The sequence below is a fragment of the Anguilla rostrata genome, chromosome 18 (assembly GCF_018555375.3).
Source record: "Anguilla rostrata isolate EN2019 chromosome 18, ASM1855537v3, whole genome shotgun sequence".
In the NCBI taxonomy this organism is placed as follows: domain Eukaryota; kingdom Metazoa; phylum Chordata; class Actinopteri; order Anguilliformes; family Anguillidae; genus Anguilla; species Anguilla rostrata.
The window spans coordinates 22,911,177-22,935,209 of record NC_057950.1 but is presented as its reverse complement, the minus strand read 5'-3'; the positions used below and the strand labels follow the sequence as shown (position 1 = coordinate 22,935,209).

Sequence of the window (24,033 nt, the reverse complement as noted above, 5' to 3'; positions counted from 1 at the left end):
GCCCGCATGTAGCACAAGATGCAATGCCAGGAAGGCCTTCAGAATGCTGGGAAAAAGTGTTTGTGAGGATTGAACAAAAATAAGAGAAAGATTTATCAGAGGACGGGTGACACTGAGTTCCTCAGGGACTCTGGTGGTGAGTAATGTCCGGCCATTCGGCATTTACCCCACCACCCCCACCCCCCCCCGCCACCTCCCCAACCCCACCCCCCGGCACCCCCTCCCCACCACTGGCCTTTATCAGTCATTCCAGGGTTATTTACAAAGAAATGTGTCTATCAGTTACGAGGACATGACTTTGCCAGGAGAAAGATAACCAAAAAGGAAATCAGGCGGTGGCCTGACACTGAAAAGACGCTTCTCTTTTCTCCCCCCACTGTCCTCAGCCGGAGAAGAGTTCCGGTTTGAATGGGCCTTCTCTGGCAAAGTGCCTGGTGTAGGCAGCAATAGTACATTTATCCTCCCTGATTATATTAGGAATTATTAATGGAGGTCTGTGAAGCGGAGCACAGGGTCATTTGGAGTTTAATTCTATTCTCAGATAACTTCATTTTGCCTGATGCGATTGTTATTGCTGGAGTTCTAGATGTTTATAGGAAACAATATCCTCAATAACACATTCAGACATCCTATTTGAAGGGTCAGGCGGGCCATTAAATCGCTGCTTTTGAAGAGTCTCCTGTCACGGCTGATTTAAATGCGAGGTATTTCTCAGATAAAAAGAAGTTTTATAAAACCATATGAATACATTATGTTACTGAAAGCGTTGCATATATACCTGAGAGAAGGTATATGCAGCATGTATGGAATATGGATTTAGACAGAGGAGAGCAACAGTCATGGAGATAATATGTCTCTGACAACAAACAGTAAATCTATTATTTTACTGGGCCGCGTGTAAATATTCATGAAGGTGCGGGGTGTTGGTAAATATTTTCAGCGGAGAGGGTCGTAACTCACACGCGTCTCTGCGCCGTGTATAAAAAGCATCCCCGAGAGGTAGAGACAGGGAGAAGGGGGAAAGCCATTTATGTTTAAAAGCACCAGAGGCCATGATTAAGTAGGGAAGGTAACATTTCACAGTCTCTGATTTGCAACTATGTAGGTTAGCTACAGTTACACACCTGTCTCCCCGATAAAGCCTCTCACCTTTCCTCTGCGCTGCAGGTATCTCAATCAGACAGCTGCCAGGAGACTAATGAAGTGAACTCCGGGGCTCATCGTTCCAGTCTGTGGTTGGCTGCGCCAGGTCCGCCTCGGGGTATTGATCCACGTTAAATGAAATCTAACATGGGGGAAAAGGGTGCAGTGCAGGGCCCGCCTCCATCAGTGTGTGGCGGCAACGAGCTATGCCTGCAATATCGCTGAAGTTCAGCACTTTCAAATACAAGCGTAGAAATGCTTATGTTTACCCCAAGTGTTTTGAGTCGAATTACTACCAGATCACAATATCACAAACCGTACTTGTATTGAAATCATGAGCAACCTGCCTGGCGCTTTATTAATACAGTTATTAAGTACTTTGGTCCGGATTCAATCAATAACCATCCTTAAATTTGATTTACAAATTGATGATTTGTTATTTCTGTACTGTAACTTTGTTTTGGTAATTGCTGAACACAAAAAAATCAGGTATGCTTTTTATTGTGAATCAAAATTAAGGACAAATACTAACTGAATCCTGGCCTATGGCTGTTTTTATTTTATTTAACCTACATTCTGTGTTTCTGTTCTTCCGTGTCATTGGCCATGGTCCTGCTCTGGATATACAGCCAGAGAATAGATGGCATATCTATGCCTGAGCCAAGTTATTTATATATTTGGGCTGTAATATCATAAGATAGGGCCGACCTGCTGCTCTTGCTTTTCCTGTTGTTCAACTTTCTCATTTTCAGAGTGAGCGTGCCGAATTCCACATCACCGTACATTTTTACTGACAACTTTGTTGACGTGGCTTGGCATACGCACATTATTGGAAGGACAAGATCAGGAATGTTAAAGTATGAGCAATGATATTGGTCCTTACTCCCCTTCTAGTGACATCTATTCAAAAATGACAAACAACAACAAAAAACAACACTAGTACATTTATGGTCTCAAAGAATAATATTATTTACAAGCAATATGTTCAACACTTGTTTTATGACTTATTTACAGCTTTAGTCATCAGACTCACCAATAAATCATAACTTTTCTCATCAAAATTCTAAAATAAATGTTCAGATGCTAATGAAAGGAGAAGGAAAATTCTTCAAAAACTTAGATAAGTTATATAATTTTGGTTATGTTATCCTTTTAAAGTCCAGTGCAGTTATTTTTCAATTCAGTCACATAATTTTCAGAGCACAAAAAGATTTCATGTGTAACTTCAGGAATACAGTCAACAAATGCATATTTATATATATATTATAATCTATATGTTATAATCTAAAAGCAGTAGAGATTAGCTGTCTTTTTTTGGTTGTTGTTTTCTGTTTCTAGCTCCCAAATTATTGTTTCCAAACCATGTTTCCATGATGTGGAAAGAATGTTTCGGTGAACAGTGTGCCAAACCTTCTGCAGTTTTGTCATGACGCTCTTCCTTTATTGACCGATTATGAGTATGTTATTGACTGCGGTTGCATCATTTTGAGGGCAGCTATGTCTGTGAGCCATTTCCTTCTTGGGTGAACCCAGTGGTATGTCTTTTCATTTAGAAAACAGCGTTGTGGGCTCCTGGAATGAGCGATGGGTTAGTATTCCCATTGAGGCTAGCATAGATGACAGGACAGAACCCTTCCCTCAGAACTTCTGTGGAGCGTATCCTGTAACTTTAATCAGGATTAAGCCCTCAATGAAAATGATTTTATCCATTTTAATGTTGTTCTAAATGAACAGGATGTAACAGTACAGATTTCTGCAGACTATCTGATATGCTCATAGCACTGTCTGAATTTCCACACTAGCTATTGAGTGACAGACACATGAAGAAATTCTGGCATAAATGTGAGCACCAGTAGAGGGCTGGTGTAGATGAAGCTCATACTGGTTCAGCCAGATGACCGGTAACAGCAGACCTGCCCCTGCCTGGGTCGCTGGCTCCCCGACACTGCACTAGCCGCCGCAGCCTCCCTCCATGGCGAATCGTTTCATCTTCCCGGGCCAGACGCCGGCGGGATGGCACCCGAGTCCCCCCGGTCCCCCGGAAAAATCAGCGGCGCAAAACCCCGATTATGCGTCAGCGTCCCGGAAAACAGATGTACCGCCGGAGCCCCCTGAAAAAAACAAAAACACCCCGGCACACTTAACCAGAACTCTTCAGCTGCGACCTTCAGCCTCGGGCTCGGCGCAATAAAATTTTCATGCAACCATATGGAGGAATATTGGTAATAGAGATTTACTGTCGGGAGCTGTCCTGTGAGAGAAAATGGGGGAGCTGTAACATATTGCTTATGGTAAATCAGGACAACTGAAAAAAAAAAAAGAAAAAGTCAGACGTCCCCAGGGTTGGCATCTATAAAATGAGAGGGCAGGCAGTTTACAAAAGTATATACAAAAGACTAGATGAGCAATGCACTGGCCAAGCGAGATTATATCATGAGTAAAATATTGTTGACCTGAACAAATTGATTAATATGGTAATGGTCTTGACTGGAGTATGTGTATTTAGTGTGCGTTGCTACATCATTGAAGCAATGAGGAAATCAGCTTTAGTGGCCTACTCCCCAACCTCTACTAACAGGTTCTGCAGGTTTGAGCCAAACACCACATGAGGGGAGGAGCCAAACACCATGTGAAGGGAGGGTCCAAACAGCACATGAGGGGAGGAGCCAAACACCATGTGAGGGGAGGAGCCAAACACCACATGAGGGGAGGGCTCAAACAGCAGTGGGCTCAGACCTGGAAGTGTTTGAGTTCTAGGAAAAACCCACATCCATTGCTGTCAGCTTTAACCTTCTGAAGTAGACCATTGAAATTATCCTTAATCTTTGAGATAGAGGGATTCATTTTAACACCCAAGTAAGTGATAAAATTATTCATAGGTTTTTTTTTTTTGTTCTCTTCAACATGAACTTCAACATGCCTTCTGCTCATTTTGGGCTTCGCACTTGCAGCAATATGCTTGCAGTTTGTGGTTTAAAGCAAGAAAATACATTTAAAGTAACTCCGAAGCTGCTTGCGCTGTGATGGGATGTTTACAAAGGTAGTTCATAGAGAAACATTAATTTTGTAGTGTTTATTCACAGTTAGAAATTTAAATATCCCTTTTTGTATAATGTCAGTACGTCTTTCCTTGAGTGCAGAAGTCTCTGGTTGCATGTGCCATAGGACTAAAAACTTTTTTTAAAATAATCTGGCAGTATATACAGATACAATCTCTCATGGTATGACATCAATGTACACACTGTTTTGCAGTTACTTGAAGAGTACTTTCTTGCCTTAATCCGCAAACTCACAAAAACCCCAAAACCATTACTTCTGTAAGTATCTTTCATTCCACACAAAACTGTGAGCTAATCAGACAATCCATTTCAAGCATTGTCTGCCTCATTCTGGAGTGAATCATCTTTTGAACAATGTAAGTTGGGCATAGTTTATGAATTCTCTATAAATTATCAGTTAGAAATAATTTTGGACTCAAAGATGAACTGCATTGTGCGAATTCACACACAGACACCCATACACACACACACCCATACACACGCACAATTTTTTGCATATTTACAATGTGTGGATGTGTGAACTGGAATGGGTGTGTGTGTGTGTGTGTGTGTATGTATGTGTACCTGTGTGAATGTGTATTGTGTGTCTAGAAGCTAACTATTTCTCATAAATCGAAGCCAATAAGAGCTTTAGACCCTGTTTAATGATGTATGTAAAGGCCGGCTGGTAAAGTATGCCATTAAGAGCAAATAAAACTACTGCAGCTCATAACTAAGATTTGATGAAATATTTATAATTTGGACACATCTTTCACAAGGCTCAGTTTAGGACATGTAAAACTGCAATTCAATGGGCTGATTGTCTTAGTTAAATCCATTTCAGAAACAGAGAATTAAAGCCAGTCCAGACATAGTGGTGTGTGTGGTGTGTTTAGGAGGCCTGACCGCAGTGCTTTTTGCGCTTTGCATTTGGATCTAGATGAAAATATGAGCAAGCTTCAGTGTTCCCAGAAATCAGAGCCAAGCGGTAATGAGCAGGGCAATAATGCATTTCAATAGTCTGTGTTTATGAATGGCATAATGCATGAATTTTGGCAGGTTGAGTGTATGAGAATGGCATAATGCATGCATTTCAGCAGGTAGAGTGTGTGAGAATGGCATAATGCATGCATTTCAGCAGTCTGTGTTTATGAATGGCATAATGCATGCATTTCAGCAGTCTGAGTTAATGAGAATGGCACAATGCATGCATTTCAGTAGGTTGAGTGTTTATGAATGGCATAATGCATGCATTTCAGCAGCCTGTGTTTATGAATGGCATAATGCATGCATTTCAGCAGGTTGAGTGTGAGAACGGAATGCACTCATATAGCAATCACATGATGCCATGTCTCTCACCCCGTACAAATGAATCTGATAAAAATCTGTCTTTCTTCAGCCTCTATTTCTTCTCTATCAAACACACACACACACACACACTCACACAAACAAACAGAATCCCTCTTTTTGGGGCAGTTTCATTAAGACAGAGACTGCTGCACTCATATTCCCAGAGGAAACCATGAAAGGGGGCCTTGTTGGAGTGCCCCTCACCCACATACCACACTAATTCATGGGGGCTGGAATCCGCCAGCCAAATGAGCCACATTTTCAAATTCCACCTCTCTCACCCTCTGCCATTATCAAGGAAGAGCCAGTTCCTGTCTGGGAAATCAGGGAACACATATGAACATAGAGCGCCCATAACTCTGTTTCTATGGCGAGAGATTAGCCTTAGAATTTTTGACAAATGCGTATATCATGATCCATATACTAGAGACAAGTCACAAATGTGACTCACTGTCCACAAACAGATATCTCTTAACTTGTGCCTTGTAAACGGTCGTTTAAATTAATATGCACTGATTTGTACAAATGCATACACATTTGTGAATATGTATTTTGTACAAATACCTAATACTTTGTATATGAAAACCAAAAATATGTTTCCAATTTCCACGTGTATTTTATTTATTTATTTTTTGCAATAAGACGTTCTCATATGTAAAATTGGCTTGTGAAGTGTTGAATTGCATTCAGTGACATAAGTTTGTGCGTTTCCTTTCTTCTTTTTTTTTATTTTGAGACTTTTTAATATTAATGAGACTAATCTCTATTCATATGTTTCCTGATGGTCAGGTTTGAATTAACCAGCAGATGAAAAATGTTTTCAGATTTTGACCAAAATAATGGTTTAAGTGGCATTTCATAAGGAGAAAAAATCGATGTTTGTGTTCATAACTCTCAAGAGTATGGGTATATTGTGCCCACCAAGAGTATGGTAACGGTAGTGAAATTAGTTATTTTTGCGATATACTTAAGGCAAATTGGATTTGAGATCAAAAGATGAAAGGTATAGACAATTATAGGTAGCTTTTATTTCATGATATTTACATTTGTATATGTTTTACCATTTTACAGAAATGTTCCCTCATTTTCAGCTGTGCAAAAGTAAATTAACAGATGACTGACAGGTGTTAACTGTTGTCGAGTTGTTTCCTTTTATATGGATTATTCACACATGAGAGCAACGAGTGTCAAATCTTGGTTTTAGCCTTTTGTTTTCATCAGTGGAGATTGCATTTGGAGTCAGAGGCATACACCAACATGAAAACCAGAGGACTACCTACAGTATGACTGAAAAACAACTAATCTGTAAACTGAGAAGAGAGAAGAATGAATTAAGAAGGATAGCAGCAAAACTGGTATGTCAAGTACAGCAGTTTGGAAAGTCTTGAAAAAGAAAGAAACCACTGGTGGACTCATAAATAAACACCATACAGGTAGGCCAAGGAAGACAACTGCAGTTGATGGCAGATACATCCTAAGAGCTGTGAGGAAAAGCCCTGAAGCAAGGGTCAGTGACATCACCTGCAGTCTCCAGTGGGCAGGGGTGAAAGTATCCCAAGCCACCCTATGCAGAAGACTTCAAGAGCAAAATTATAGAGGATGCACTACAAGCTATAAACCTTTCAACAACAACAAGAATCAAAAGGCAAGATTAGAATTTGCCAAAAAAATACACAGATCCGCTAGAAGAGTTCTGGAACAAAGTTGTATTGACAGATAAAACCAAAATAACCCTTTACAAAAGTGACAGAAAGCCAAAAATGTGGAGAAAGGAAGGGACAGCCCATGATCCAAAGCATACCACCTCTGTGAAATACTGAATAGGTGTTGTCATGGCTGGGGCATGTATGGCTACTTCTGGAACGGGCTCACTTTATTGATGACATAACAAATTATGGAAACAGTAGGATGAGTTTTTCTTGTCTGGCTATGTACAAAGAAATTCCTCCAACCTCATCAGCCAGTGCTTCGTCCCGCAACAAAACAATGACCCCAAACACACTGTCTACATGACCAAAGTCAGAATGTTTCGGACAAACCAAGTCAGTCACCTGATTTAAATCCGACCATGCATGCATTTCACTTTCTGTAGTGGAAAATGAAGACAGAAACCCCCTGTCAGTGGACTCGATACAGTTATTACATTTAAGGGCTATGCAACCAAATGTTTGATTTCATTGCTTTGTTCTACTTTTACTCCAAGTTCATCTGTGAACTTTTGCGCATCAGAAAATGGAGGGACTCAAAACGCAAGAATGGGTGTCTCTGTAAAAACATATACATATGTACTTAACATGAAATAAAAGCTGATTGTCTCAACTTTTGTTTCATATTCGTCTTTTGATCTTGCATCCAAATGCCTTAAGTATATATCAAAAATAACAAATTTTACTCTAAATGCAAAATTGAAATGTCCAGTGTTAGTTCAACTTTAACAGCGTACATACGAGCACAATAGATACATATTCAGTCATCCATCCATTCAATTCATGTCATAAATTTTAATTTCAAAAGTTTGTTTTAGTTTTTAAAAACAAAATTCAGACAATTCAATTAATAGTCAGTCTCCGTTATAAAGGACACCATACAGATTCTTGTGAAATAAGTAGTACTGGTATAAATAATGCCAGGAAAGAATTCCCACAATCCTCTTTTCTCCTAGCCTTGAAAGACAAGCTCCATTCTATTCCAATCACAATTTCCCACCTCTGTCAGAAGTGCATGACTTATCTGAATGGAGCCCATTTCGTGGGTTTTAAAATATCAGTTTATGTTCCAAGAAAGGACCTTTGCCGCTATAAATTAGTCATTCCTTTTTATCTTGTAAAATTGCTGTTCTTACATTATCTTTCATTTAAAACCAACAACAAAACCAAAAGACAGATAAAGAAAGCAGGGGGGAAAAAGAAGCTACGGATCCTTCGGCCATGCGATTTTCAGATTGACAGCTTTCTGGTTGCAGTTCAAATAATTATATCAACTGTAAAGCAGGCATAATTAGCGCAGTGCGTTAATCTGACGTCGGCATTCTCTGTGTTTCCGATCCCATCGTCTGCGCTGTGTTCTGCGGTACGCCCAGAGAGGACACAGAGCCTAACCTCTCCTTTCCGGATGCCTCTGAAATCTACAGACACACTAGATGTCACTATTGTAGCTCGATGAAATGATTATCCCGCATAGAATCTCTCAAGGCGAACAGCGAAGGGAAGACACGCGGGAGAGGAAGAGTGTCCCGGATATGTAATTTTCTCATTACAGTACCAATTTGCTTTAGCTGATATCCCACTGCATGGTGACTTACATGGGTGAAATTTGATTTGCGCATTATCCATTCACGCAGCTCGATATTTTCCTGATGAAATTCGGGTTAAATGCCCTGCTCTAGGGTTCAACGGCAGCACCGCATTTAGTACTTGAACCTGAAACCCGTTTTCATTACTATCTGTTTTTTTCCTCCTGTTTGTGAAACGTTGAGCCAGAGGGGAAAGGGCTCTGTGGAAGAAGTGGACTTGCCCTCTGTACATTATTGAATTTAACATTGAAATACAAGCCACTCTTTATTTTGATATTGCACACCTTTCAGTCGTCTCTTGTTTTCCCCTGGTCTTAGAGAGATGATTGCTTCATATTTTCCATTTGTGTCCCATAGTTATTTCAGTGCGTTCTGAACCAATGATTTAGGGTTGTGCGATCAAAGAATCCGAGACATTGTAAAACCTATGAAAAAGACAACGGATAAAATGAAATACAAATACCCCTGAAAATGTGGAATGGAATATTTAAGTAAATGAGTAAATTTAAATTATGAACTGGTTTTCTGCTGTTGACTCTTGATTGTGAGCACAATATTGCATTACTTTCTAAAGTCAGTATCTGTGTTTTGATCCAGTCAGAATGTTTTACGCCAGCAAGTTTGGTAGCGCTGCAGCTTTGCGTCCAGGGCTATGCAGGTAAACTAATCTGTACTAATTCACAGCCCATACAGTGGGTGGTAACATTCTTGAATATTTCAGCACAGACCTCATTTGTGATGTTCATTGCATCTCTTCACTCTGGTTAACATTAAATGGGATACAGGTAAATAAATTGTAAATAAAGCATACAAATTTGTGCCATAAGATTTTAATTGTGCCTAAAAAAAATGAGAAAGCTTAATTGGTTTCAGAAGTAGTGTATGAATGTGACTATCTACAATTTATTTGGAAGCGTGTTATTTAGGTTAATTTCGCCTTGCTTATTCAAAAAAGATTCTCTAATGCAGGTGAAGATCTATCTTTGTGCAATTCTCCCTCAAATAATGTGATATTGGCTGATCTGATCTGAGCTGAGACGTTTAGTTTTATAACTAAAGGAGTAACATATTATTATCGTTGTATTCTCTCCCCCTCTAAGACCACATTTGTGTTCAAACCAAGGGCTTTAGCCGATATCGCAGCAGAATATCGATAGCAGTTGAATGCAGCTTCCTGAAAAACAATGGAATAGTCCAAGGAGCTAAATCAGATCGGTGCTTAACTCATGCCTGAGCTGAATCCAAGGCCATTTTTCTTTGGTCATCCTATTAAGCTCATTCCATATTTCCTTTACAACTGCCCCATCACATCAAACAAGCTTTGCAGAACTGACATTATGCGTGATTGAGTCGCATGTCTGAGACCTTTCTCTCGTAGTCAAATTTCTCAAATGTAGTCATGGAAAGTAAGCATTGACTTGCTTCCCTAAGACTTCCAGCCCCTGTTCAGATAACTTTTCTCTTTCTTCCTGACATTGCTTTCACTCATTTCCACGTATCTAGATCTTGTACGTTTATATCATCATTAAGTGAAAGTATTTGGGCTTGGTTGTGCCGTTACTTTATTTGTATCAATACTTCAGTGAATCGGTCATCAATATGGCATGGATAGCATTCACAGCTGTCATACAATAAGCTGCACAATTTGGTCTTAATATTTTTTCTGAATGGATTTACCCTTCATCCTCTCTCTCTCTCTCTCTCTGCCTCTCTCTCAGACACATACACACATGCACACACACGTACACAAAAACACACATATGCACAAAGACAATCTTCAGAATGAATCTCAACCTTTGAATTAGTTGTCTTGTCATCCATCATTCCTCAGTGGTAACTGAACACACATATTTCAGGGTGTAGTGTGATAAAATTGTGACACGCATGCACGCATGCACACACATATATTTCAGAATACAGTGTGATAAAATTACAACACACATGCATGCACACACACACACACACACACACAATGCTTGGCATCACAGAAAAAGGAAATAAGAGGAAAGGAAATGAGCTAACAGAACTGCAGACAATTACAATTTATGATCTGGCAATTTAAAAAAAAAGAGAACAGAGTTATTCTCTTCCCTTGTGTTGATGCCAAATTGTCATTTCTGATTTAATATTGTCCTTAAATTTTGTTCACGCTGAGGAAGAACATTTGCCTTTAAGCAGACAATAATTAAACAGTAATAAATAAAGACTTCGTTCGGAGTGACTCATTCATTCATGGATGACTTTTTGTTCACAAATTTTTTCTGAACAAAGACATTTAGTAATTAAGATTTATTTTTTGTTATATTCAATTTTTAAATTTGACCGTATAAAAATGCCTATTTCACTGAAAATCCTTTCAAGTCTCTTTCCGCATTAATGCGAAGGATACGTGGGGGCTTGCTTTGCCCCTGTGAAGGTTGCTGTTGGAGGATTTTAATCTGCATGTAAAACGAGCGCCGGTTAGCCCTCTCTCTACTCAGCAGTATCAGAGTCTGGCTTTGAGTGGCTCTCCATATTGATCGGATGTATTGCAGCAAGCACACTGGTGACACAGTGGTGACTTTGTAGTTAAAGTACAGACTGAGTGGTAGGTGTCACACCCGGCTTGATGGCCAATCATCAATCATCCTCTGACAGGCCTTTTTTTTTTGGTCTTTGTCTCCCTTTTTTTACGGCTGAATGAACAGTCTTTATTTAAAGCATAAAGTAAAAATGTGGCCAGACCGCAAGAACAAGCCTGGAGTTGTCTGTTGGAGCTATCATTCACCGCTGCCAATTAAATGTCTGTCCTTTCCATAATAGCCATGGGGCATAGTAAATACAATGCATTTTAATAACCGTGTGCACGTACAAACGTGATAAGCTTTCACGTGTGAGGTGTTTTTTAAAGTCTCATTTATTCTTTATACACGTGCAAATCACAGCACCTTCCTTTTTGGACCAGAAACAGTTTCATTACATTACATTACATTACATTATAGGTTCTTAGCAGACGCTCTTATCCAGAGCGACTTACAAGAAGTGCATTACAAAACTCAGAGACAAGCGCTTTACAACATTCCTGCAAGAGAGCTACAATAGGTATAACTTTGCTTAGGTATAAGTGTGAATTGTACACCCTAATTTTTTTTTTTTTTTTTTTTTTTTTTTTTTTTTTTTTTTTTTTTAGAAAAAAAAAATGTTAGAGGGTAGTGGGGGGTGATGAGGTGAGATGTAGCTTGAAGAGGTGAGTCTTCAGTCTACGTTTGAAGACGGCCAGGGTCTCTGCTGTTCTGACTTGCACAGGAAGGTCATTCCACCACCGTGGGGCTAGAACAGACAGGAGGCGTGACCGGGTGCTGGTGCGAGCCGGGGCAGGGACCAGGCGACATGTGGCAGCAGAACGGAGAGGTCTAGCTGGGGTGTAGGGTCTGATGAGTTGACGTAGATAGGGAGGGGCTGACCCCCTGGCTGCTTTGAAGGCAAGCACTAATGTTTTAAATTTGATGCGAGCCATCACGGGGAGCCAGTGGAGGGTGGTGAGCAGGGGGGTAACGTGGGAATGTCTGGGGAGGTTGAAGACCAGACGCGCTGCTGCGTTCTGGATGAGTTGCAGGGGTCTGATAGATGATGCTGGGAGGCCAGCAAGCAGGGAGTTACAGTAGTCCAGGCGGGACAGGACCACTGCCTGGACGAGGAGTTGGGTCGAGTAAGTTGTGAGGAAGGGGCGGATCCTCCGGATGTTATACAGGAAGAACCTGCATGAACGTGTCACTGCTGAAATGTGCTCGGTGAGGGACAGTCTGTTGTCCATCACCACGCCAAGGTTTCTAGTTGAGGGTGATGGTGTGAGGATGGTATTACCTAGGGAGATAGAGAGATCAGAGAGAGGGGAGTTAAGAGCCGGAATATAAATGAGCTCTGTCTTACCTGGATTGAGCTTGAGATGGTGGCGGACCATCCAGCTCTGAATATCACTCAGGCAGGCAGTGATGCGGGCTGAGACCTGTGTGTCAGAGGGTGGGAAGGAGAGAAACAGTTGTGTGTCATCAGCATAGCAATGGTAAGACATACCATGAGCTGTGATGACAGGGCCAAGGGACTGGGTGTAGAGAGAAGAGGAGAGGACCAAGGACCGAGCCCTGTGGGACTCCGGTGATGAGGGGGTGTGGCGCAGATACTTTACCAGCCCAGGCTACCTGGAAGGAGCGATCTGAGAGGTAAGACTCAATCCAATTGAGGACTGTGCCACAGATCCCCATTGCAGATAGGGAGGACAGGAGGGTGGGGTGGTCGACTGTGTCGAAGGCTGCCGATAGGTCCAGAAGTAATAAGACGGAGGAGAGGGAGGCTGCTCGGGCTGCGTGGAGAGCTTCGTTGACAGAGAGGAGTGCGGTCTCTGTCGAGTGGCCTGGTCTGAATCCAGACTGATGGGGATCGAGGAGCTCATTCTGTGAAAGAAACACAGAGAGTTGATTTGATGCAGCACGTTCAATGGTTTTTGACAGAAATGGAAGGAGAGATACCGGTCTGTAGTTCCCAATGATGGAGGGGTCTAGTGTGGTCTTTTTCAGGAGGGGGGAGATGAGGGCCTTCTTGAAGGTTGACGGGAAGCAGCCGGATGTCAGGAGGAGTTAACCAGGGAGGTGATGAATGGGAGAATCTCGGGTGAGATTGCCTGGAGGAGTGGTGAGGGAATGGGGTCAAGGGCACAGGTTGTGGGGCGATGGGAGAGTAGGAGTTGTGAAACCTCAGAATCGGTGAGGGAGAGAAGTCGGAGAAACAAGGGGAAATGGTGAGGGAGGAGGGAGAGTACAGGTTGAGGGGTGGGGAGTTGGGAGCCAGTGACCGTAAGCAGAGGAGTGGAGAGACAAGGGAGGGGAGCATAGGGTGAGGTGGAGTGCAGAAGGAGTTGCGGATGACTGCAATCTTCTCGTCAAAGAAGGTTGCAAAGTCGTCAGCAGTGAGCGAGGACTGAGGGCGTGCAGATGGCTGGCTGAGGAGAGAGGAAAAGACAGAAAACAGTTGCCGAGGGTTAGAACGGTAGTTATGGATTTTGGTTTGATAGTAGTTTACCTTGGCAGCAGTCACCGTGGAGGAGAACGCTGCAAGGAGGGATTGGTAGGCAGAGAGGTCTGAAGCATCTCTGGATGTCCTCCACTTCCTCTCTGCTGCACGGAGTCCAACCCTGGAGGTGCGTATGGCATTGGACATCCACGGGCGGGGAGGAGATGGACGTGTTGGCCTAGAGACAGTGGGGCAGAGGGAGTCAAGAGCAGACGTAAGGGAGGAAAGTAGGGAGGTGGATGCAGAATCAGTGGGGAGGGTAGTGAAGGATTCGAGAGGAGGGAGGGCAGCAGTGACAGATGAAGCAAGAGAGGAGGTTGAGAGGGAGCAGAGATTGCGGCGGACAGATACAGTGGGTGTGGGGGGAGAAGGTGGGTGAGAGGGAGCAAGGGGGAGGGAGAAGGAAACGAAGTGGTGGTCAGAGGTGTGCAGAGGGGTTACAGTGATATCGGTGCAAGGGCTATTCCTCAGAAAAACCAGGTCGAGGAGGTTGCCCGCCTTGTGGGTAGGGGGAGATGACTGTAGGGAGAGGTCAAAGGAGTGGAGGAGATGTAGGACAGCTGAAGACTGGGATGTTTCCAGGTGGAGGTTGAAATCTCCAAGCAGGATCAGTGGGGTGCCGTCCTCAGGGAAAGAGCTGAGTAGGATATCCAGCTCATCGATGAAGTTTCCCAGTGGACCTGGGGGGCGATAAATGACAACAATGTATAGATTAGTTGGACAGGTGATTGAAACAGAATGGTATTCAAAACTGAATCGGGGTAGGTCAGAGAGAGGTAGGGCTGAGTATTTCCAGGAGGGAGAGATTAGGAGACCAGTGCCACCACCACGGCCTGATGGTCGGGGAGTGTGGGAGAATGAAAAGAAAGAGGAGAGGGCAGCAGGGGTTGCAGTGTTCTCTGGGGTGATCCATGTCTCAGTGAGGGCAAGGAAATCAAGGGAGAGCAGGGAGGCATAGGCTGAGATGAAATCAGCCTTCTTTGAAGCAGACTGGCAGTTCCAAAGTCCTCCAGCAACTGTGCAGTTATTGCAGGGAGACAGCTGGGGGTAGGAGAGGTTAGCTGGGTTCCGTCGCTTAGGGGGCCACGTCTTTGGAACCGGGTGCTGTAGGGCAGAGAGCAGACAGAGATGGGAAGAGCTTGCATAAAACTGAGGAGGAGCGACGCTAGCGTCGCTCAGAAACACTATTTGAAGTGCCGCGTAATTACTCAAATAATGTAGCGATAAGCGGCTCTAAACGGATCAAATACAAGCAATTTACAATACCTTGAACCAAAACAGCTGCGCAGATAAAACGGGGATGAAACAAAGTTACCGATCAAAGACTTACGCGATACTAATTACTACCAATATTGCACAGCTGACAATCAATCAAGACTAGGAGTTTAACCGGTAAAAACAGCTGGCTACAAATCACTAATATGACGACGCAACAAGCAAAGACGACTAATTTAAAGAAACTAAGGCAAAAATTTTGTTTCATCATACAAAATTTCTATAGAATAAGAAGAAATTTCCATTGCTACCTAAAGTTAAAACTCAGGTTTTGCTGGTAACTTGACTCACTTTCCTGACTGCCAAAAACATAAAAAAGTAACTAATCCAGCGAGTTGTTGTCATAGTACTGTATGGTGATTTAACATCAAAAGAAAGACAAGATGCCTATTGTTCTGAGTTCTCTTGAAATGCTTAGAAAAGCAGAAGATAGTGAAATCTAACCATGAATTGAGATGTTAATCCTTTTATTTAACACTGATCTTATACAAATCCCAATTGTTAAAAGTAACAGTTTAGACTTTTTTATTTCTTTCCCTCATGTATTGCAGTGATGAGTTTTGTCAACCACAAATATTCTGAAATCAGAGCCATCTCACAGTTCACTCTTAACAAGTCTATGTAGGAGGTTTAAAAATGACAATTTAATAATACATCATAAAGTCTTTTACTACCTATGAATTATACCTCAGCTACTTGTTTGGAAATGGCATACAGTAAATCAGAGGCCACACTTTAATGTTAAATGTAAATACGCACACTTGGTCATGTTGCAGAGGAATAATAAATTCCATCAGTTTTATGTTCCAGATACAGCAGCACTGCAGTCAGTAGCTGAGTCAGTTTTAAGCAGGTTATTTATAACACTCATTACAGCATGGAAGCTGCTCTCATTTGAGGTAAAATCTCCATTTTGGCTCAGAGATCTCTCGGTTTCTGACTATGTTCCTCCTGAGTCTACAAGCTCTGGAGCAGGTACTTTAATGTGTACTCCAAATGTACATATGTTCATTCCCTCAGTAGTCCCACAATGAGAACAATGTATTTTAGTTTTTTCTATATTTGCTAATGCATGTTGGATTTTTTCAGCAGCTTATGAAACTCAACAGGGGTGTCCCAATCCTCTGGTCAATAAAGCCTTCACATAGCAGCAGATTTTTCACCTCTTTATGTCTGTTGGCTGTTCTTCTCTTCTCCATACATGCTTCTGCATTTGGCCCTTCAGGATTAATTAACCACATCCATTCATGCAAACTTTTGGCAGAACGCCAAGAGCAATAAACATTAACCCCTTTGTGAAAGACGCCAAATCTGACCAATCCTCACCCATTTAGGTAGTTTTCCATTTAAGGCTTTATACCTCCAGATGTGAACATAACAAAATGCTTGCAAAATGGTTTAAATACCACAGTTACTTTATTTATATCAGTGCCACATTATCTTGATGAAAATGCAAAAATGAAGTTGTTCTTTTTTAGTTTGAAATGAAACACCGAGGGATCTCATATATAAAACAGGTAGACTTATACATGTTCTGGTTCATAAATTCTGGCTACAAGGCAGTGTGGGGCGGCGAGGCTGGATGCACTGGCTAAATGAAAGCCAGATGAGCTGACAATAACAAATCCAGTCATTAGCAATGGCTGTTAGAGGGGAAAGGGTCCCTGAACACGTACTACCCAGAGATGGGGGTCAGAGGGGCAGACTCAAGGATGGTTTCCATGAGAGGCCGGGACAGCACCCCAGCTTTTGGGTGGGAGAGGGTCAGCTGACATTGGGTTGTTTGCTCGGCATGCTGGACTGGGAGGCCATGCTGTGGCCTCCCTTCAGTCTTCCACGGGGTGTATGTTCACCACAGAAACACGAGCAGATGGAATTTCACTCGTGCCAGGTCCTTTAAGCAGTCAGGGCACAGAATGAAATCCACTACAGCACAGCAACAAATGCCTCATTTGTGCCATTTCAGTTACTTGTTTTTTTTTTTTTTAAAGCTTCTACGTTCAAAAATGTACATATAGTACAAAATCGATCGAAAAATGCAACTGGTGGACAGCATGTGCCCTACACATAGGCAGGGTAGCAGCTGAGGCTCATTCCAATGAGCTCAGCTGTTACCCAATGCCTAAGCTGTGGTCTGGATAAAAGTGCCTTGCTCACAGGCCTAAAATGACCTTTTCTTGAGAAACTGCTTGGAGTTGTTTGGATCATGCCATTTTTGATTCTTGGTTTCCCACTTATTATTTTGATGAGTATTTTTGTTATTTGAGTTCCAGGCCAAATGAACAGCAATCAGATTATTATCCACCTTTTTGTGTCTGTCTGTTCACCACGGGATGCCGTCCATGGTCATCCCCAGCCCTGCAACACTGTATACAGTCATTTGAAAGCCCTCATTAAAGTAGCAATATTCACTGTTTTATTGTGGCTGGTTGTATTTTGTTAATTCTACTACCCCCCCCTACACACACTAATTGTGACTGTTACAGCCAACATTTCACCCTCACCGCCCACCCGCGAGGGCAGGTTTTTGCTCCGAGCTGTGAAATGTCTCAAAATTACCTCAGACCAAATCTGTCAACGGCCCACTGTGGCCCACATTGCCGTGTTATGAGACGGAAAAACACAAGAGGCATTGCAGCACAAAGGTGTTGGCAGACACAAGGAAATGGAATGTTGCTACACGGGTATTTATTTAGCAGAGTTCACCCCTCGTAGATCCTCCTTTAAAAACAATTTAATGTGTGGGTTCCTATCAGTAGGCCTTAATAGCGAGAGATGATGGAAGGGCTCGATAAGATTTTAACACAAAGTGCGATGAGGAGAGAGGGTGGAGTTGCTCCATTCTCTAGTTAAATGTGGCCAGCGGGGAGGGAGTGGGTGGAAGGAAGAGATTGGGAAACTGACATGGCGTACTCCACAGGCCATACTGGTACAGGGGTATACCAGTAAAATCAACCGATGGCTCAAACTTCTCCAATCACATATGATTTGGCTTATTCTAATCTATTTTCAACTTGCTGTAATGTATACAGTCATTTTTTTTGTTTATGTTAAGAGCATAATCAATAATCCATTATTTCATATCTTTATCGTTCCATGGTTGGCCAGGGTAGTGTTCACATATTAGGTTTGGTGCAGGACGGCATCCCTTTTTACGCGAGTAAGGCTGGTTTCTCCTGTAGCTGCGTTCTTTCCATCAGCAAATGAAATGAGGCAAACTTTACGTCGTTATTTCTTGCGGATATTTTTTATGAGTGTGTACAACAAAGAATTACCTAGAAAGGCATAGCAGAACAGAGATTAAGCAAAACACTGGCTGAGTTTTGGCAGCAGGTGAGGTATTTATTTTCCAAATCTTTTGAACCTGTCTCAAAAAGCTGCAAGGAAATGGTATGAAGGTCTGATAATATAAGGCTGAACTGCTGAAGTTCATAGGAAACTGGAATCAGAACCAGGATGTTGCAGATTAATTTTATTTATCCAATAAAATGACTGTCTCAGTACCTTAGCACAAGGTATTCATTCATAGATATTCAATTTAATAGTAAATCCTGTTTCTTTAAGGGAATTTCTATAGATAGCCCACTGTGGATAACCTGTGAGAATTATTTTTCTTATTTTCTTTTTTTTTTACTTGGATAAAAGCATCTGAAAATAAATAATGTAGTGTTAAACCGTTTCCTTTTTTCTGGTCATACCTGTGGGCTCATCAGGGGAACGCTTGGGTAAGCTGTGTTGAAACAAATCTAAGCTGCTAATGACATGCCTTGTGAAAATATTCACAGTTCATTTACCTTGATGACAACTGCCTCCCCTCTGCCTCCCCTGCAAACTGTTTTATGTATTAGTCATACTTAGAGCGGTAATCTGCGAGGGACATGCAATGAAAACAAGGTTTGTTTCCAGGATCTCCTAACGCACGGCAAAATGATCAAATCAGCCTGCTGCAAGAGGCTACCCTCTGTCAAAGTTCAGCGCTAGAATAAAAGGGCTTAGGGGATGAGCTGAGAATGATGGTGCTGTTACATGAAATAGCAATAAAAACCCAAAGCTACATAAATAATCGTTGCGGTGTACAGGTCAGATAATTGTACAGCACACTTCGACCATGATTTGCTGGTTTTTACCCTAAGCTTCCTTCTTTTTCGCGTAACGCGGGCACTGGCAATGTAAACAAAAACCATCCAGATGGTATCATTATCATTGAGTTAATACACACAGTCAAAGGTCATGCATTTGTCCTATCAGCAAGTCTGAACAGGCAGTTCAATCTCAGGGCAAAGTGGCCATAACCTTAAATAACGATTTCAATTAAATTTTTTGGTTTGTCAGTAATTAATAAAAGTAACATTCCCTAACACTAAGTCATTTTCACTTAAGGACAAACTTTGCTTTGGAGTAGAATTGAGGGGTCAGGCAGACCAAACAAGATTTTTTAAATGTGTTTTTTTTATCATACTGTACTGCATACGTATTTCATAATAATAATAATAATATTAATAATAATAATGAAAGAAAAAAAGATTGAACCCAGTTAGAATGAGACATATAATTTAAAAGGAATTCTATTTTTCTACTTGGGAAAGTTCAAACCCCAAACAATACAGACTCTGTTTCAGTCTGGTCTGTTTCAATTCTGAGAAACTGCAATTCCTTGGGGCATGTACAATCTGATGAAAATATCCACTCTGAGCACACAGACAATTTTCTGGTTTTATGCCACAAAATCCTTCACCAAGTACAATATTGTACCTGTTCGACACCTGTTGGACCCACCATTTTCATCAGACAGCTTTAGCAAATTGTAGCCATCATCATCATCATCATCATAGTCATCATCAGCAGCAGCGACATCATCATCGTCATCATTACCATCACCGTCATCGCAGTTATTATTGTTATAATAATAACCGCTCATATACTTTCTAAATTGTGCCGCCGTTTCGGTTTACAGTGGCTGTGTTGTGCGATGTTAGGCCTGGCCACTTCTGTGCTGTCTGCCCAGCCTACGTATCCACACCTGTGGGCCTCTGAACCTGGGAAGCCTTTGCTTGGGACTGCAGGCTGCTGCAGTTCTGCAGGAGATACATAACACTCGGAATCCCCAGAGGCCGAGAGAAAATCTGCAGCACACACCTGCATTGGAAGCTCTCATGAGATAATATACAGCGTATATGTACACTCACAGAAATAAAGGTACAGGTGGAGGTACAATTTCGTTCTTTAAGGAACAAATTTCCTAAATGTAACCCGAAAGGTACGAAACTGTTATTTGGGTGCTAGTACTGTAAGTACCTTTCACAAATAGAAATCACACCAATGAATTATTAAACCTATGGGTACAATTTTATGTACTTATAGGGTACCGCCCCACTGACAGCCTTTGTACCATTTTAGGCAGTTTTTCAGATGGTAAGGTCTAATGTGAGTGAGGCTGGCCAGAACATTCACTTAAATAAATGAAATAATTAAATGTTTTTGTGTTATGGTTCTTGTGAATATTACATTGAAACTATTATTACAATAAATAATAGAAGAAATCAGGAAAGGGTTTTTGTGGTACTGAGTATGTTCTATTTAATTAAAAGGATAGACAAATATGCTATAGAGAATCAGCAAAGAAACTACTGGCACTTTTATATTAATCTAAATTAAAGCCTGCTATGATGCGTTTGAATCTAAGCTAAGAAACCTCTGCTTTACAGCGTTCAGTGCAGTAATCTAACCCCCGCCTCATCGGACTCCAGAGATCAGATGAAGCAGAGATTAGGGGACTGGATACATGGAAACTCCTCCTGTAGTTTGGTTTAGCTGCTCAGCACCGCAGCTGGCTGCTGCAGCACGCAGATCTGAGCTCAGCGTTTCTGGCCTGTTTGCATTCTGCTTCCATCGCTCTCACCCCTCATGCGCTACGCGTGGATCTGTACATTTCACAGCTGTTCAGTTAATCATGAAAGAGCGGAATATAAGGCTCTGTTAGAAAGGAGGTTAGGCCTGTAACAACAATAACTACTGGCAGAGGTATCTGCCCTTACAGAAATGGAATATGAGGCAATATGTTGTAAATATGGGATATAATTTTTTTTTAACGAAACAATCATGTTTTTGTATTATTCAGCAGTGTGTTTATTATGACATTTTGTTAAAGCTTGATATTTATTTCAGTATATTCTCAGCATATTCCATTTTTGCATGTTATTAATTTTTTATGTCGCTATATGACTTTATATATGTCATTCTTGCACAAGCACAAACTTATATGTACATTCACACTTTTCAATATTGTGTGTGACAGAAAAACGGGGTTGATATGCTGAAACACATGCTGTACAAAAAAAGACAATCTTTCTAGCTGTTAGCTTAGCACGTAAGCACTGTGATGGATTAACTGAAGTTGGGATCAAGGCCTTCGGTGCGACTCATCAGCTTTTAAGCAAACTCTCCTCTTGGGCTCCCCATTTAACAGCCATCTCATTATCCAACCCGTAATGAATCCAGTTCTAATGAAAAGTGCTTAATGGGTCAAGTAAACAACCTGATTAAAGTAATCCGCTTTAAGGAGCGATCCGTGTAAACAGCCGCTAACGTGATTTGCGGCAGGTGCAGGGGCACTATACTCACCATCGCCGGTCGTGTCCTGGGCATGGCAGATGTGTCCTGGGGGAAGAACAGCGAGAGATTACAGAGATTCCCTCCGATGACACGGCATTTATTTCACTCACTGCTGACCGCGGTCCTGCGAGTCACTTCTTCCGTCTCCGAGGTACCGTTCACCCGAGGGAGCCTGGATGGACTTCTTATTGGCCAGAGAGCTCCGTGACTCAGCAGCAGACCTGGGTCAAATATGCTTTTGTTTTGGATTCAAATACTTTTCTGTGCTCTGTTGATCTTGCCTGGTGTAATTCAGCCTGCCAATGTGACCAGAAGGCGGGGTTTGCACTTTTTGAGAGTATTTCATTGGTTACAATACATCAGGCAAGATCAGTAAAGTGTAGAAAAGTATTTGAATCCAAAACAAATATGTATTTGACCCAGGTCTGCTGAGCAGTTATGTGAACTAATGCATAACAATATTTGTACTTTTGGCACCTCAACTCTCTGTGCTGTATTCATATTTGTTTCTGAAACCTGTGCAAACGTGAGAGCAATGGCCAAACAATAATCAAACAGATGAAATCTCTACTGATGTCACCCTGGGTGCTTTATTACAGTGGAGTCATGGCCCTGCATGTGATTGACTTGACCAGGTGACCGAACTGCCTGGAGTCAGGAGTGGTAGCCAGAATCTTCAGGTTGAGAATTATACCCTGTAACCCTGGGATGAAGAGTTGCTTCAGTTCCCACATAAAATGATTCATTGAGTAATTAAATTGTTCTCTCCCTCTCCACCTCAGCTGATGTGTGCTGAGCGTTCTGGAACAAAATGGCTGCCATGCATCACCCAGATGGGCGCTACACATTGGTGGTGGCTGAGGTGAGTTTCCCCCTGACCACTGTAAATCACTTTGAGTGTCTGAAAAATAAATATTATATATACATATATATATATATATATATATATATAATAAATGCAATGTTTCATTCTTTCCTTCAGTCATTCAATTCGAACTTGCACAAACTTGCAAAAACAGGAAGGTGAGGTAGATTTTACATATCCAGCTATCATATCCAGCTTTTTTGTATTGAACCCTTAGACATGGAACAGTACATCAACAGTACAGATAATGCACGGTGAAGCCATAATCAGAGCTGAGTTACATCATGGTTAACAGGCCGCACTGTATAAAGGGTAATCTTACTGTATTAGTGTAAAAGGTGCTGTCTCTGACACTGGGCATTTTGCTGAGGGAAGACGGAATGTGTGAATTTTGCTTTGGCTGCTTTTGAGTATTTGCCTGGATAAAGCACTAGGTGGTGCCTCTATTCCTCTGTAGTTTCTTGTTTGTGTGACTGAGAGGGGGATTGATGCTAAGAGGATTTGGTGTGACTCAAGTGTGTTTCACCGTCCCCCTCCCCGTCCCCCCAACACCACCACCACCACCTGAACCCTCGCTAGAGTGAAACAACGGCTGCTACATTCAGCAATCAGAAATGTAAAAGGAAACAGCGTGTGCGTGTGTGGCGTGCGTGCGTGCGTGCGTGTGTGTGTGTGTGCGTGTCTACTGTCTATACAGTTTTGTTATTTATGCCAGCGGCACCTTCTCTCTTTACTGGACTTTTGTTACATCTGAAATTGGAGTTTTGGTCCTACAAGTTTCCAAAGATGTGGTCAATTGTGGTTTAGTTTGTTTGTGTGTGTGTGTGTGTGTGTGTGTGTGTGTGTTGTTGTTGTTTTGGAATTTGGGACATGGTTATTTTTACTCTTTTGAAGAGATTCGTAACAGGAATGCTTCTTTTTGCTCTTTGTTTGCTTTGATTTTTGCAGACTGCTAAAGGGCAGCTGAAACTTAGCGATAAAAGGACAGAGGCTTGTTATGGACTCAGGGACCCAGAATGCACTGCCACCAACCTGTGTTCCTGCCGTTTCAGTTGTGTTCCAGTAACACTAATCTCAACTGCTATCATTATTTTTAGCTGCTGTTGCGTTACAGAATTGAACGGCAGCTGGTCATTAACACATGAGGCTGCCGAACGTATTTTTTCAGGTTGTGCCTTGGAGAGGCCAGAAGTCGCACTCAACAGCATGTCTAAAAGTCAGGTGTTAGCCTCCGTCGTCACAAATGCTAGCATTTCCCAGAGCTGACGGTTTCGATGATTAAATAAAGGGCACAGATGTGTCACTTTCTGTTTAAATGTGAGGCAGCAACTCAGTATTTCCAGCTTCTGCGCTTTTTGTCGGTTGTTTTTTTCTTCTTGACAACGTGTGGCGAAGTCAGCGCAACCACGGGT

The 24,033-nt window shown here is 41.9% G+C and overlaps 1 protein-coding gene and 1 long non-coding RNA gene across 2 annotated transcripts; both read right to left on the bottom strand.

Moving 5' to 3' along the window:
• Positions 1-2,071: 2,071 nt before the first annotated feature.
• LOC135245112 (uncharacterized) lies at positions 2,072-22,045 on the bottom strand. Its single transcript, XR_010327150.1, has 2 exons — positions 21,766-22,045; positions 2,072-3,254 (listed from the first exon to the last, which is right to left on the bottom strand). It is a non-coding gene; the product is annotated as an uncharacterized LOC135245112 (long non-coding RNA).
• On the bottom strand, positions 11,842-13,425 carry LOC135245004 (uncharacterized). The gene is made up of 3 exons (XM_064317745.1): positions 13,329-13,425; positions 13,002-13,253; positions 11,842-12,808 (listed from the first exon to the last, which is right to left on the bottom strand). Exons 2-3 carry the CDS (start codon positions 13,062-13,064, stop codon positions 12,005-12,007), a joined length of 867 nt encoding a protein of 288 aa, XP_064173815.1. The 5' UTR covers positions 13,065-13,253; positions 13,329-13,425; the 3' UTR covers positions 11,842-12,004.
• Positions 22,046-24,033: the final 1,988 nt, after the last annotated feature.